This window comes from Schistocerca serialis, chromosome 1, assembly GCF_023864345.2.
Source record: "Schistocerca serialis cubense isolate TAMUIC-IGC-003099 chromosome 1, iqSchSeri2.2, whole genome shotgun sequence".
Classification (NCBI taxonomy): Eukaryota; Metazoa; Arthropoda; class Insecta; order Orthoptera; family Acrididae; genus Schistocerca; species Schistocerca serialis.
The window spans coordinates 818772163-818787022 of NC_064638.1; the positions used below are offsets into that span (position 1 = coordinate 818772163).

The 14860-nt window shown below is 45.0% G+C and overlaps 1 protein-coding gene across 1 annotated transcript in view; it reads left to right on the plus strand.

Moving 5' to 3' along the window:
* Positions 1 to 1893: 1893 nt before the first annotated feature.
* LOC126484308 (glutamine synthetase 2 cytoplasmic) overlaps positions 1894 to 14860 on the plus strand; it is a 444933-nt gene continuing 431966 nt past the window's right edge. Inside the window, exon 1 of the mRNA XM_050107746.1 lies at positions 1894 to 2034. Coding sequence (XP_049963703.1) covers positions 2015 to 2034 — 20 coding nt within the window. The 5' untranslated portion in view covers positions 1894 to 2014. The remainder of the gene's footprint in view (positions 2035 to 14860) is intronic.

The window sequence follows — 14860 nt, forward strand, 5'->3', positions numbered from 1 at the left end:
GTGTTTTGAGGTCACTCTTCTAGACCATCGTAAGATCCTCATCTTTGTAATCTGGAACTTTGTCCGATTTGCTTATGACCCATCAGTGTGAGTCGCACGTTAGAGCCCGTCTTATCGCTCGTTTGTATATATTTCCTTTTTACTTCGATGGGCATTTTTCACAGACGTCCCCGTTAGTGGTCTTCCTTTCAACCACACAGTTTTTATACGATTTTCAGCGTCTTCATCCTGTTGAGTGGTACTTAAGTAAATAAATTAGTGAAATCAAAGTGAAGTATAAATTAGAATATAAATGAAAAACTTGGTTTAGTTTAGAGAGTTACATACTGGCAAACAGCGGACAGAACAGAAGAGACAATGACCATGAAGTCAGCAAGTTCCACATAAGCGGGCGCTGTCGATTCAGCCGTCAGGGCATCGCCCAACCGGCTCACGTGTTTCTCAGTTGTCGCATGTGAGCAAAGGCCCTCGCCTACATCCCAAGAGCCAATGACCGACGTTAAGAAGATTCTTCGAGAAGCTTTTCAACGTGACAGAAGAGGCAATGACCGGCTCACGTGTTTCTCAGTTGTCACATGTGAGCAAAGGCCCTCGCCTACATTCCAATAGCCAACGACCGACGTTAAGAAGATTCTTCCAGAAGCTTTTCAACGTGACAGAAGAGGCAATGACCGTGAAGTCGTTCACCTCCACTAAATTGAAGTGAATAAATACGCGAGACGCAGTGGGCCCGACAGACGAAGACGAGGACGGAGACGAAGACGGAGACGAGCGACGAAGAAGACGAAGAGGTGAAGAAGCGTAGCAGTTGTTTTCAGTCAGTTTCGGTGCTGAAGACCGTCATGCAAGAAGAGACTGCATCATGCACAGACGCACCAAGTCCGCCGCTGCAATGGAATAGCAAGCAGCAGACTCGGCGCCAGAAGACAGAAGTTAAAAGGTATTTGAAGTCTGATCTTTACGTACCCGGGTGACTCGTGAGGACGGGAAGGAGACGGCCTCACATCAGCAGTCACCTGTGAGCTGGGATGAAGATCTGACAGCCGAAGACTGGCAAGCGGGAGTCCGTTGTTCGAGTCCGGGACACTGGCCTTCCCCCGCCGCGCCGCTCCGCTGGCCGACGCACAACACACGCGGCCGCTTAGAGAAGAGAAACACTGGGACGCCACATCCAAGGTATCACCATCCGATGCACGACTTCGCTCGCAATAATTAAACGGGCAACCTCGCGCTGCGCGTCTCCAGTCAGCTGGGCGAGACGGCGACACGAGATACACACCGCTACGCGTAATCAGACGCCGCCGCCGCCGCCGCCGCCACTGCCACAGCAGAAGGCTACGCAAACGACACAGATGCCGTTCTCCGAACCAGAACAACCAGTAAGATACTGTTGTACGAAACTTTCAATAAAAGTTATCTTATGTAAAAATGCTGTTTCATTCTACCTCATACCCGATCCAAGGAAGAACCCACCCTGCCCACATGTTGTTAAGAGAGAAAAATTGATTAATTTAATATTTTCACCCTGACAGAATGATTTAGAATGCTCATCCTGACAATTGACAGAACCAAAAGAGAAAACCCAGTTACATTTAGTAGCAGAAGTGCTACATTTAGTGACAGAACTGTTACAATCCTGAAGCTGCTGATGCTACTATTGATCCAGGGTACATGAACTGGTCGAGTGGTGTTGAAATGACGGCTACTGTCCACCAAGCTTTGTTGAGCGCATGCGCGTGCCCGCGCACTACGCACCAGTCATTTTCAAAGTACCTGGTCGCTGGCAGTTTAGTCTGGCAGCGCATGCACTTGGCCCTGTCCCACGTGGTATCTCTTGGCTGCTCGAAAAACTTGGACCTGTGTCAGCAAGTGACGACGTTGGCCGCCAAAACTCAGTTACGGAACGGCATGTTGCAGAACAAAGTCGCACTCTGAGTACTGCATCTTGTTCGACTGGTTGGAATCTAGACGCTTGTCTTGTGTTCTTGTGTGCATCGAAAGGCCTGCTGCCACCATGCTGATCCAAAAGGCTTGGTGAGATGGCTGCAAGCTTCGCACATTGCATTTCACTTACATTGCTGGAATTTTACGTCTGCTTCTAAGCTAGGCTAAGTTAAACTAACTTACAGTGTTGCGTGTTTATTCGATTTTCTGAGGAGACTTAATATTCGTTTGTACACCATTCAGTTTCACTTGTGCACGCGGATGCTACTATCCAGTTATAGCTCATCTATTCTTGAATACAAATAATACGCAATGTCTCTCTTCTCCCTCCCCCTTCTCTGTCTCTCTCTCTCTCTCTCTCTCTCTCTCTCTGTGTGTGTGTGTGTGTGTGTGTGTGTGCGTGTGTGTGTCTGTCTCTGTCTCTGTCTGTCTCTCTCTCTCCTGTCTCGTAAAAGGACGACAAACATTTCTGTAATGTTGTCTTGTGGCATTCGTGTGTGATTATGTAAATTTGAAGCTTTGCACACCAGTGCACTGAGTGTGTTCGCCCACTCTCTATAGCTATTTCGATCATTATAATGCTTATATTGCTCTTTTGGCGAATGTAAATACATTGTCTTACGAATTTTCCTTTGTCTATAACCATGATCGCAAGTTTCAGCTACGTTTTAGAGCTCCTTTATGAATCTAGGTCCCATTTTCCGATTTTGTGTTATGTCATAAGCAGAAACATTTCATTATGTAGAGCTTTAGCTACTGTCTTCCTTAGGATATTTACAGCATACAGGTAAGGCTACTAGAGGCAGTTTTCTGAGGCACGCGTTGGCAACGGTAGCGTCACCAAAATTCAGTTCCACAAGCACATCAATCCATAGATTCTAGATTTTTAATCCGACAAATTATACAAATGGCAAGAACATTTGCCATGCACAAATTTAACATAGGAGGCAAATCTTAATACATGGCGCTTGTTAACCATGCAATATTTGTGGTCAGTGTCTAAAACTGAATATTTCATAACTGTTTCAGAGTAACCCATTGGTGCTCTTGCGAAGATTCTGCCACATCAGAAATAATCGTTTCGTTGAAGGTTGCGTATTCAGAGGTCCATTTTCAATAATTTTGGGGTAATTTTCAGGGAAAAAATATGTTCATAACTCTTCTTGGACATTCAGTTTCAAATTTTCGAGAAGTGATAGGCTTTCCGTGTTACAAGTGCGTTTTCTAGATGTACTTGTGGTTTATAACTGGTGATCGTTCTGGAGAAGTGGCAATATTCCGTTTTGGTTCTGCTCATTCGAAGTCCGCGACCGTCTAGCGCCGTGTACCAAGGATTAAGTAAGATCGTGCTAAATTTCTGGTAGAGATTCTTCTATTACAAGAATGTCTTCAGCGAATAAATGTGTACATGAAGTTGGTTTCCGTAGATGTTCTGTGACATTGTTCGTGACAATACTGAATAGCAGTGGACTCCAAGCAGATCTTTCGTTGACCCCCAACTTTTAACTTTTCGCTGACGCCTGCAGGATTTACAACTTTTTGTTGATGCTCTCGTACAGATCCTTGAGAATATATGTGTAGCACTCTGAGATACACTGCACGTGAACTGCTTGCCAATAAGCTTTCTTGGCACTCGGTCGAAAGCTATTCCGAGGTCAATAAACACAAGATCTTATATTTTTCCATTTTGATCTTAGTGCTATGAGTAGCGTCTGTAGTGCCTACCCCGTTAGTAAAACCACATTGTTTAGACGTAATTTTTTAATTTTTATTACCTTATTTGACTTGTTTGCAATGTCTCTTTCCCACATATCCAGTGTCTGTGCTGTTAGCTTGATTGCACGATAGATTCCACAATCAGCTAAGTCACCCTTTGCTTTTGTAGAACGGAATTAAATTACTTCATTTCCAGTTATCAGGCATTCTCCCTTCTATTAAGATAAGGATGAATAGTTTAGTGAGCCATAACATGCTGGAATCCCTACAGTTCTTTAGAACTTCAATTGGTATTTCGTTGGACCCAGCTGCTTTACCGTTTTTCGTTTTTTAAGCGCGAATTTACTTTTTCCTGCGTTGTAACTTCTAATGAGACTTGAGCTGGTAGTAAACCATATAATGCTTCTTGAGGTAACTCTTCATTTAACAATTTTTTGTGGTATTCGTGCCACCTTTCATTAATATCCTTACTAGAAGTTATTAATGTCTCAGAACTATTTTTAGTACATTTATTGTGTCTCATATATTTCGTGTGATTGTTTTTAGACTCAGTAATTTTGAAAATTCCTTTGTCCTTTTAGCGGTTTCAGCTCTGTCGTAAACACTATTATTATCTATTACTTTCGAGAAAGCAACCAGCCGATTCGCCGGCTTTTTTTTTTCCTGAGCAAAGCGATCGGATACTCCTTCCTACATTTGATTCTTTTTTAAATACATTTTCTTTGTTGTAGTACTTTTTCTTAGGTAAGTGTTCCGTCACTTTGGATCTTTGTCTGGTATTCGCTTGCTTTTGCGCGTGCCTACTACTTCCTTGGCCGTAGTCATATCTTTTCTGCTGATTTCACACTTTCCCATGTACTCCATAGCCTTAGCTGCTATGGAATCCGTTGTGGACTTTGAAGATTAAATCATTTTATTCGTGGTTTCCTTTTCGTTTCATCTGCTGTGTTCCAAAGTGTAATTTTAAGCATGCTATCAATAGTCGGTGATAATGTGGTTAATGGGTCGCTAGGGATCAGGTTACAATCCCTAAAGTACTTACACAAGTAGCTATTGCACATTGTGTAATCTATTTGTGATGCAGATATGCCACTTTTGTAATTGTTAAGATGTTTCTTTTTGGAAAAAGATATTAATGATTGATATTTTAAAGTTGTAAGCATCCTCCAGAATCTCTTCGCCCTGGGCACTGGAATAGCCGTATCATAATTTCTGTGGACTGTAAATTCAGGTGGGGCATGTTTACTCACATGTCCATTAATAGCACCTACAATTATCTCATTTTCGGGTGGTGGTATACTTTGCAATTGATCGTGTAGGTCATCCCAGAACTCGTCATTTTCATCATCTATGTATCCAGTTTGAGGGGCGTAAGAAGATACACAGTTCAAAAGTATTATGGGAAGACCTATATTAACGTCCTGTATGTTAAATATATTTTGGTAAAGTAGCATCTGTGATCTTATTGCATGGCTTGAGATATTCGGTTTCAGTGTTGTTAACAATTAAAATCATTCGTCATCTATTGGCAGTGTTAATCATCTATTGGCTGTGTTAATACGTTATAGTTTCAGGTGACCCCGTAGACACAAGTGAGTACCAGTGTTTTCTAGTGAGCCACACAGATGTCAGTTGTCACTCGTGGACGTTATATTCAACCAAGCACGTGCAATGCGACCTCTTAATGCAGTGCTAGTTGCAAGGATGCTCTCTTTTGGTCTAAATAGGGTGGAGTTTCGGTCATGTTGCTGTAGATGCCTATGCCTGTCCATGTGTCATCCACAGGTTGTGGACACGTTACATCTACATCTATACTCCGCGAGCCACCTTACGGTGTGTGGCGGAGGGTACTTATTGTACCACTATCTGATCCCCCCTTCCCTGTTCCATTCACGAATTGTGCGTGGGAAGAACGACTGCTTGTAAGTCTCCGTATTTGCTCTAATTTCTCGGATCTTTTCGTTGTGATCATTACGCGAGATATATGTGGGCGGTAGTAATATGTTGCCCATCTCTTCCCGGAATGTGCTCTCTCGTAATTTCGATAATAAACCTCTCCGTATTGCGTAACGCCTTTCTTGAAGTGTCCGCCACTGGAGTTTGTTCAGCATCTCCGTAACGCTCTCGCGCTGACTAAATGTCCCCATGACGAATCGCGCTGCTTTTCGCTGGATCATGTCTATCTCTTCTATTAATCCAACCTGGTAAGGGTCCCATACTGATGAGCAATACTCAAGAATCGGACGAACAAGCGTTTTGTAAGCTACTTCTTTCGTCGATGAGTCACATTTTCTTAGAATTCTTCCTATGAATCTCAACCTGGCGCCTGCTTTTCCCACTATTTGTTTTATGTGATCATTCCACTTCAGATCGCTCCGGATAGTAACTCCTAAGTATTTTACGGTCGTTACCGCTTCCAATGATTTACCACCTATGGCATAATCGTACTGGAATGGATTTCTGCCCCTATGTATGCGCATTATATTACATTTATCTACGTTTAGGGAAAGCTGCCAGCTGTCGCACCATGCATTAATCCTCTGCAGGTCCTCCTGGAGTACGTACGAGTCTTCTGATGTTGCTACTTTCTTGTAGACAACCGTGTCATCTGCAAATAGCCTCACGGAGCTACCGATGTTGTCAACTAAGTCATTTATGTATATTGTAAACAATAAAGGTCCTATCACGCTTCCCTGCGGTACTCCCGAAATTACCTCTACATCTGCAGATTTTGAACCGTTAAGAATGACATGTTGTGTTCTTTCTTCTAGGAAATCCTGAATCCAATCACAAACCTGGTCCGATATTCCGTAAGCTCGTATTTTTTTCACTAAACGTAAGTGCGGAACCGTATCAAATGCCTTCCTGAAGTCCAGGAATACGGCATCAATCTGCTCGCCAGTGTCTACGGCACTGTGAATTTCTTGGACAAATAGGGCGAGCTGAGTTTCACATGATCTCTGTTTGCGGAATCCATGTTGGTTATGATGAAGGAGATTTGTATTATCTAAGAACGTCATAATACGAGAACACAAAACATGTTCCATTATTCTACAACAGATTGACGTAAGCGAAATAGGCCTATAATTATTCGCATCTGATTTATGACCCTTCTTGAAAATGGGAACGACCTGCGCTTTCTTCCAGTCGCTAGGTACTTTACGTTCTTCCAGCGATCTACGATAAATTGCTGATAGAAAGGGGGCAAGTTCTTTAGCATAATCACTGTAGAATCTTAAGGGTATCTCGTCTGGTCCGGATGCTTTTCCGCTACTAAGTGATAGCAGTTGATTTTCAATTCCGATATCGTTTATTTCAATATTTTCCATTTTGGCGTCCGTGCGACGGCTGAAGTCAGGGACCGTGTTACGATTTTCCGCAGTGAAACAGTTTCGGAACACTGAATTCAGTATTTCTGCCTTTCTTCGGTCGTCCTCTGTTTCGGTGCCATCGTGGTCAACGAGTGACTGAATAGGGGATTTAGATCCGCTTACCGATTTTACATATGACCAAAACTTTTTAGGGTTCTTGTTTAGATTGTTTGCCAATGTTTTATGTTCGAATTCGTTGAATGCTTCTCTCATTGCTCTCTTTACGCTCTTTTTCGCTTCGTTCAGCTTTTCCTTATCAGCTATGATTCGACTACTCTTAAACCTATGATGAAGCTTTCTTTGTTTCCGTAGTACCTTTCGTACATGATTGTTATACCACGGTGGATCTTTCCCCTCGCTTTGGACCTTAGTCGGTACGAACTTATCTAAGGCGTACTGGACGATGTTTCTGAATTTTTTCCATTTTTGTTCCACATCCTCTTCCTCAGAAATGAACGTTTGATGGTGGTCACTCAGATATTCAGCGATTTGTGCCCTATCACTCTTGTTAAGCAAATATATTTTCCTTCCTTTCTTGGCATTTCTTATTACACTTGTAGTCATTGATGCAACCACTGACTTATGATCACTGATACCCTCTTCTACATTCACGGAGTCGAAAAGTTCCGGTCTATTTGTTGCTATGAGGTCTAAAACGTTAGCTTCACGAGTTGGTTCTCTAACTATCTGCTCGAAGTAATTCTCGGACAAGGCAGTCAGGATAATGTCACAAGAGTCTCTGTCCCTGGCTCCAGTTCTGATTGTGTGACTATCCCATTCTATACCTGGTAGATTGAAGTCTCCCCCTATTACAATAGTATGATCACGAAACTTCTTCACGACGTTCTGCAGGTTCTCTCTGAGGCGCTCAACTACTACGGTTGCTGATGCAGGTGGTCTATAGAAGCATCCGACTTGAAGACAAGTCAGTATAGAAGCCGAGTTAGCCGGCCGCTGTGGCCGAGCTGTTCTAGGCGCTTCAGTCAGGAACCACGCTCCTACTACGGTCGCAGGTTTAAGTAGTTCTAATTCTAGGAGACTGATGAACTCAGATGTTAAGCCCTATAGTGCTTAGAGCCATTTGAACCAAGCCGAGTTCGACAAGGTCCTCAACACATTACAACCCACGTGAAGACCGTCGTACGGACACCACCACAGCACTTCAAGATGATACCACAAAGGTCGCTGTAGTCGCTGTGTTCGATCAGACTGAACAGATTACGAGAAAGGACCTTATGACCTAGCCGGCCGGGATTGCCGAGAGGTTCTAGGCGCTACAGTCGAACCGCGCGACCACTACGGTCGCAGGTTCGAATCCTGCCTCGGGCATGGATGTGTGTGATGTCTTTAGGTTAGTTAGCTTTAAGTAGTTCTAAGTTCTAGGGGTCTGATGACCACAGCAGTTAAGTCCCAAAGTGGTCAGAGCCATTTGAACCTTTTTTTTTTTTTTTTTGACCTTATGATCCAGACGTCCCATTCGAGTACTCCGCTTGACACAACGTCTTGCATCTCGCCTTCTGCTCTGCTGGTCCCATGTCAACTGGCAACTTCGTCACTGACAAAAGGTGTTATTCATTGACGAATCCAGATATTCTCTGACGCTAGGTGATGCCCGTGTTCGTGAGGCCCGTGATAGGTGGTATCTGCCAAATGTTTTACAGTAAACTGACGGATTTCCAAGATTCTGTGATATTGTGAGGAGACTTCAGTGCTGACACTCATACGGATCCCGTCGTTGTCCAAAGTCCCTTTACTGCCAGGCAGTGCATCGAACAGATAGTGTTGGACTATGTGGTGCCCCTGAATTCTAATGTCAGGGCTTATGTAGCAGGTGTCAGCAGACATGTCTTGCGAAGCCTAGAAATTAAGGTAATGGAGTGGCCGGCTGAGATTCGCAACCTAAACTCCATCATACGTATGTGGGACAAGCTTGACAGACACGTTCGTGGTCGTCCTGTTCCATCACAGACTCTCTAAAAACTCTCACGGGCATTCACTGAATAATTGGAACGGATACCATAGCGTGACATTCTTAATCTTATACGGAACACTTCACATAGGTGTCAGGCAGTGGTAAACGCTCACGGGAGGCATACAGGTAACTGAAGCTTTCGAAGTCTATTGAAAAGCAACCACTATGACGGGATGAATGGTTTTTTCTATTTCTTTCGACATTTGTCAGACGTTTCAGTCATTTTTATGTAAATTATCGAGGACGTCATGATGTTTTCGTTGTATACTTGATGTGGTAAACTACTCAGCCCTCAGTTGTTGCTCAGTGGAGTATGGGAAATCCCAAAAGTCATGCTCCCCTAATTCATTTTGCCAAGAGTGAGTTTTGCTAGAATTAATCTGTCACTACACATTTCCACGGATATCGTTCGTTGCTTCAGTTTTTCGTCCAAGGTTATTCTTACGCCGTTTCTGTTATTTGTAGGGCCATGACATATTGGCTGGTAATCGTTTCCGATCTCCATGGACTCTGACCGCTTTTGCAAGTCCTTGGCTGCTTCCAGGGAGGGAACCGATGTTCGAAGTTGCTAAACGCATGTTGGCAGCGGTACGTCTATTGTCGCCGCTTACGAGCGACGCCATAATCTTTCATCGCTTCTGGATGCCTCTGACCGTCGCTTAAGGGGGCACTCTAACGGTTGCATCTATCTTGTGACCTCGTAGTTTCGTGACAGGGAGAAAATTATTTTGGCTTTAAATATTGAAAGCCGTTTGCCACGTGACGCCAAGACTTCGGTGCTACCAACTACAACTGACGTCGCCTTTGACTCTACTTCCGCTGCCGCCTCTTACGTGTATTGCAGACTATGACGGAGCCCACTGCCACTCCCAGTTGGAAAAACCTGACAGTATAGTTCTGTTTAAAGAGCTTACTTCTTCGGCCTGACTGGCGAGCGGGAGGTATTCCATTTTCCTCTAGCCCTTCCAGAATCACACACATATGACCCCGGGCGAGCGCCGGCACGCGTCCTCTTGTGTGTAGCTTCCCACGACAGCCTCCATACAACTTTTCTGTTAAATTTTAACGTAGCAGTCACACGGGACGTCATTCAAAAATGGCTCTGAGCACTATGGGACTTAACATCTATGGTCATCAGTCCCCTAGAACTTAGAACTAATTAAACCTAACTAACCTAAGGACAGCACACAACACCCAGCCATCACGAGGCAGAGAAAATCCCTGACCCCGCCGGGAATCGAACCCGGGAACCCGGGCGTGGGAAGCGAGAACGCTACCGCACGACCACGAGATGCGGGCTGGGACGTCATTCATTCAGTGTATTTGCATACTTCGTATATTCTGATTTCTCACAAGATAAATAAATAACTTTCAGAAGTGTGCAAATCTGAAAACTGCCATTACACGGCGTGTCCGTGAAACTATTGTAAAAGTGCTCCGTTCTGATTCGTTGAGAACTGCAGTCCGCGCTATATTCAAAGTTGACAGCTCGTGCACGCGGGTTTGGCGCTGGTTTGTTTACACTATCACGTGAGCTGCATGGGATGGACGTGCCAGTACATTTCGAATAACCGAGTACGTTCTTGGATAACGGCCTTGCCGTGATGGTAACACCGGTTCCCGTCATATCACTGAAGCTACGCGCTGTCGGGCTTGGCTAGCACTTGGATGGGCCACTGTCCTGGTCTGCCGAGTGCTACTGGCAGGCGGGGTACACTCAGCCCTTGTGAGGACATCTGAAGAGCTGCTTAATTGAGCTCCGGCCACGAAAACTGGCAACGGCTGGGAGAACAGTGTCCTGACCGAATGCTCCTCCGTATCCAGTGATGCCTAAGGGCTGAGGATGACACGATGGCAGGTCGGTACCGTTGGGCCTTCAAGGCCTGTTCGGACGGTGCTTGTTTTATTTTTGAGTACATTTTTCTCGGTGTATGTCTACCTATTATTCAGTAACATTGATACTGTGTACTTACGACAAATATGTTTAATGACAAATAATGACGTTTATTCAGTTTTCTTGATTATGTGCATGCTTGGGTAAAGGCGAGTACATACTTTTCGTTGGTATTGTATATTGGTTTTCAGTTTGGCAATAAATGTAATTTAATTCTTTTCACCTCAGAATCGCGCATGTGGAATTAATCACTGTTAACTAACACACTTAAGTTCATTAAATTTAACATAATGTGATTTGGTCACTACTTGATTACACGGTCATTTACACTATTTACTCGTAAATTTATGTCGACTACCGGTTGTGTTATAAAGTTTCACAAAAATCGATCGTATCAGTCACAGTGAACGATGAGTTTAGTACAGACGCGTTCTTGCACTCCATCAGGAGACAAACAGCGAGCTCCTTCGCACACTCATGGAAAATGAAGTGCTGAAGTGTTCTGAATAGTGGATATATTGAATGTAGACGTGTAAGCGCTCTTTTTTTGTACGATTTCGGGTACATTTTTGAACTAATCGAAATACGAATGTGTGTAGTATCTGCTCGCTCACTTCCACTGAGTGGCAGAACAAGAACACAGATAAAGACGAAAATCGGTCGCACACTAAGACAGCTTGACACCGTTAATAACGCGTATAATGTCCGTTTTAACCTGCTGTTTACGAGCTATGTGCGTGAGATGTCCATAATGATCTGAAAATAAAGAACTATTGAACTTAAATCACATTTTCTTTACAGACTTGTTTGAGTAAACTGGTAATCTACACTATGTCATCAAAAGTATCCGGAAACCCCCCAAAACATACGTTTTTTTTCATATTAGGCGCATTGTGCTGCCACCTACTGCCAGGTACTCCATATCAGCGAACTCAGTAGTCATTAGACTTCGTGAGAGAGGAGAACAGGGCGCTCCGAGGAACTCACGGACTTCGAACGTGGCCAGATGATTGTCACATGTGTCATACGTCTGTATGCGAGATCTCCACACTCCTAAACATCCCTAGGTCCACTGTTTCCGTTGTGATAGTGAAGTGGAAACGTGAAGGGACTCGCTTAGCATAAAAGTGTACAAGGCTGACCTCGTCTGTTGACTGACAGAAACTGCCGACAGTTGAAGAGGGTCGTGATGTGTAGTAGGTTGACATCTATCCAGATCAACACGGGAATTCCAAACTGCATCAGGATGTACTGCAAGTACTATGACAGTTAGACAGGAGGTGAGAAAATTTGGATTTCATGGTCGAGCGGCTGCTCATAAGCCACATATCACGCCGGTAAATGACAAACGACACCTCAATTGGTGTAAGGAGCGTAAAAATTGGACGACTGAACAGTGGAAAAAAGTTGTGTGGAGTGACGAATCACGTTACACAATGTGGCGATCCGATGGCAGGGTGTTGGTATGGCGATTGCCCGGTGAACGTCAGCTGCCAGCGTGTGTAGTGCCAACACTAAAATTCGAAGGTGGTGGTGTTATGGTGTGGTCGTGTTTTTTCACGTTGTTTTTTCTTGTTGTTTTGCTTGGCACTATCACAGCACAGGCCTACAATGGTGTTTTAAGCACCTTCTTGCTTCCCACTGTTGAAGAGCAATTCGGGGATGGCGACTGCATCTTTCAACACGATCGAGCACCTGTCCATGATGTACGGCCTGTGGCGGAGTGGTTACACGACAATAAGATCCCTGTAATGGACTGGCCTGCTCAGAGTCCTGACCTGAACCCTACAGAAAACCTTTGGGATGTTTTGGAACGCCGACTTCGTGCCAGGCCTCACCGACCGATATCGACACCTCTCCTCAGTGCATCACTCCGTGAAGAATGGGCTGCCATTCAGCAAGAAAACTTCCAGCACCTGACTGAACGTATGCCTGCGAGAGTGGAATCTGTCATCGTGGATAATGGTGGGCCATCACCATATTAAATTCCAGCATTACCGATGTAGGGCGCCACGAACTTGTAAGTAATTTTCAGTCAGGTGTCCAGATACTTTTGATCACATAATGTATGTCTCAGAGAGTCTTCCCTGAGCCTCATAGCACATCTGACGCTTTTCCTGCAATGGTTGTCCTGCTCTGTCAAGCACTGAAGGATTCTGTTTACTGTCCTGAAACACATCACAGGTGCAGGCAGCCAGTATAGGTTATGTGGCTATTGGGGCATTGTACGCTACACCCTTCACATAGCCTCAGAGTTTAAGATCAGGGAGTAAAGTTCCCTCCTCTGTCCTCATGGCACACTTTTCTGTCCTCCTTGAGCACTGTTTCTACGTGTTCCACACTACTGCATCGTCTTCACCCTCCTGGTTCGATCCTTTTCTCCTCTAGCACTTCTGAACTCTTTTCAGCCCCAAGTGGTTTCTCCCTCATCCGTTAGTAGCGGCCGATAATCCATTCAAACTGGCACGCTACCTTCAATGGTTGGCGCTCAAGTTCCAGTTCTGATATCAGTTCTATTCCCTACCCCACTACACTCATGTCGACTTGTCTTTACGACTGCCCCTGGACCCACACTCTGCCTTCAGCGCTGATTCCATCTTTACTTCTACCTGGATGTCGCCACTGTGGAAACTATGATCATCCTTCCATTGTCCATCATATTCATTGCTTGTCACACCAACAAAGATACAGGGCACCACATGGTTCTCCACCTGATGCTATGTAATTACTCACCTGGCTTCAAGCAACTGTAACACCCAGAGGCCCCAGCCTACAGGTATCACCAGGACAAGTCCTCTGCTCTTGACCTGGTGTTCTGGTTTCAGGAGAACAGAGGCCGCCTCAAGTTTGTTACTCTGACAGCCATCCAGCACTGCCTCTTGTCTCTTGCATGTCAGACTGTGGGGCATTGTGTTACCCAAGCACCTGAACCCCTGGCCTGTCTGCAGGCAGGGCATAGATACAGCTAACCTGCACACATTTTCCTCAGGCCCCACTAGCCAGAGAGAGCACTCATCCTCTTGACAGTCCAGCCAGCATCTATTCTCTCTCCACTGCTCAATGAGGATACTTGTGTCGCTAGAAACAATCAGCACTGGTTTTGGAAAACCTTTTCATTCTTCAGGGTTCAGCTTGAGATGAAGTCACACTTCAGTATATTACGACATACCTCACTGGCTCCTCTTCCTCGGTCTGATGTTCTACTGTCGCGTTTGGTTCCAGAGGTGTAGTCCTCCACAAGGCCCATCTTAGACACCGCCAGCCTGTCTCAACTCTAGCCTGTGACTGGTTCTCTGGGTGGGTCTTCTGCTGTTACACATGTCACATCAGCACTAACGCCACTTGAGGTGCACGCAAACTCCCAACTGCCCCAACCACCAGTAAGAACTTAACACCATCTAGGGACGATGAGATGAGCTACCGCCTCTCCTCCCATTCAGAGAGAGAAGGGGGGGAGGAATGATCTGTCGAGCCAGCAACCAATAACACAACGTCTCTCCATTTGACAGACACGAGAAGCCCACCAGGCAACAACCCAAGAACCGCCACAAAAGTCAATGGGCCTCTGAAACTTTTCTGTTCCTTGGGCCATGTGACCGTAAATAGCAGCAGCAGTTCAAATGGCTCTGAGCACTACGGGACTCAACATCTTAGGTCATAAGTCCCCTAGAACTTAGAACTACTTAAACCTAACTAACCTAAGGACATCACACACACCCATGCCCGAGGCAGGATTCGAACCAGCAGCAGCAGTGACCTGCAGCATGGGCAGTTTTTAGGTTGGCACTCGGGCCCCTAAGGGTCACACCAGGTGAGCTCCCTGGACATGGCGCTGACTGCAAAAGCATTCCAACAATCAGGATATCATTATGTAGCCACCTTGGCGACTACCTCACCGCCTGCGTCAACTTTTCTATCCAGATGCTGCCAGCATGATACGAGACCCACAATCAAACTTCGTAA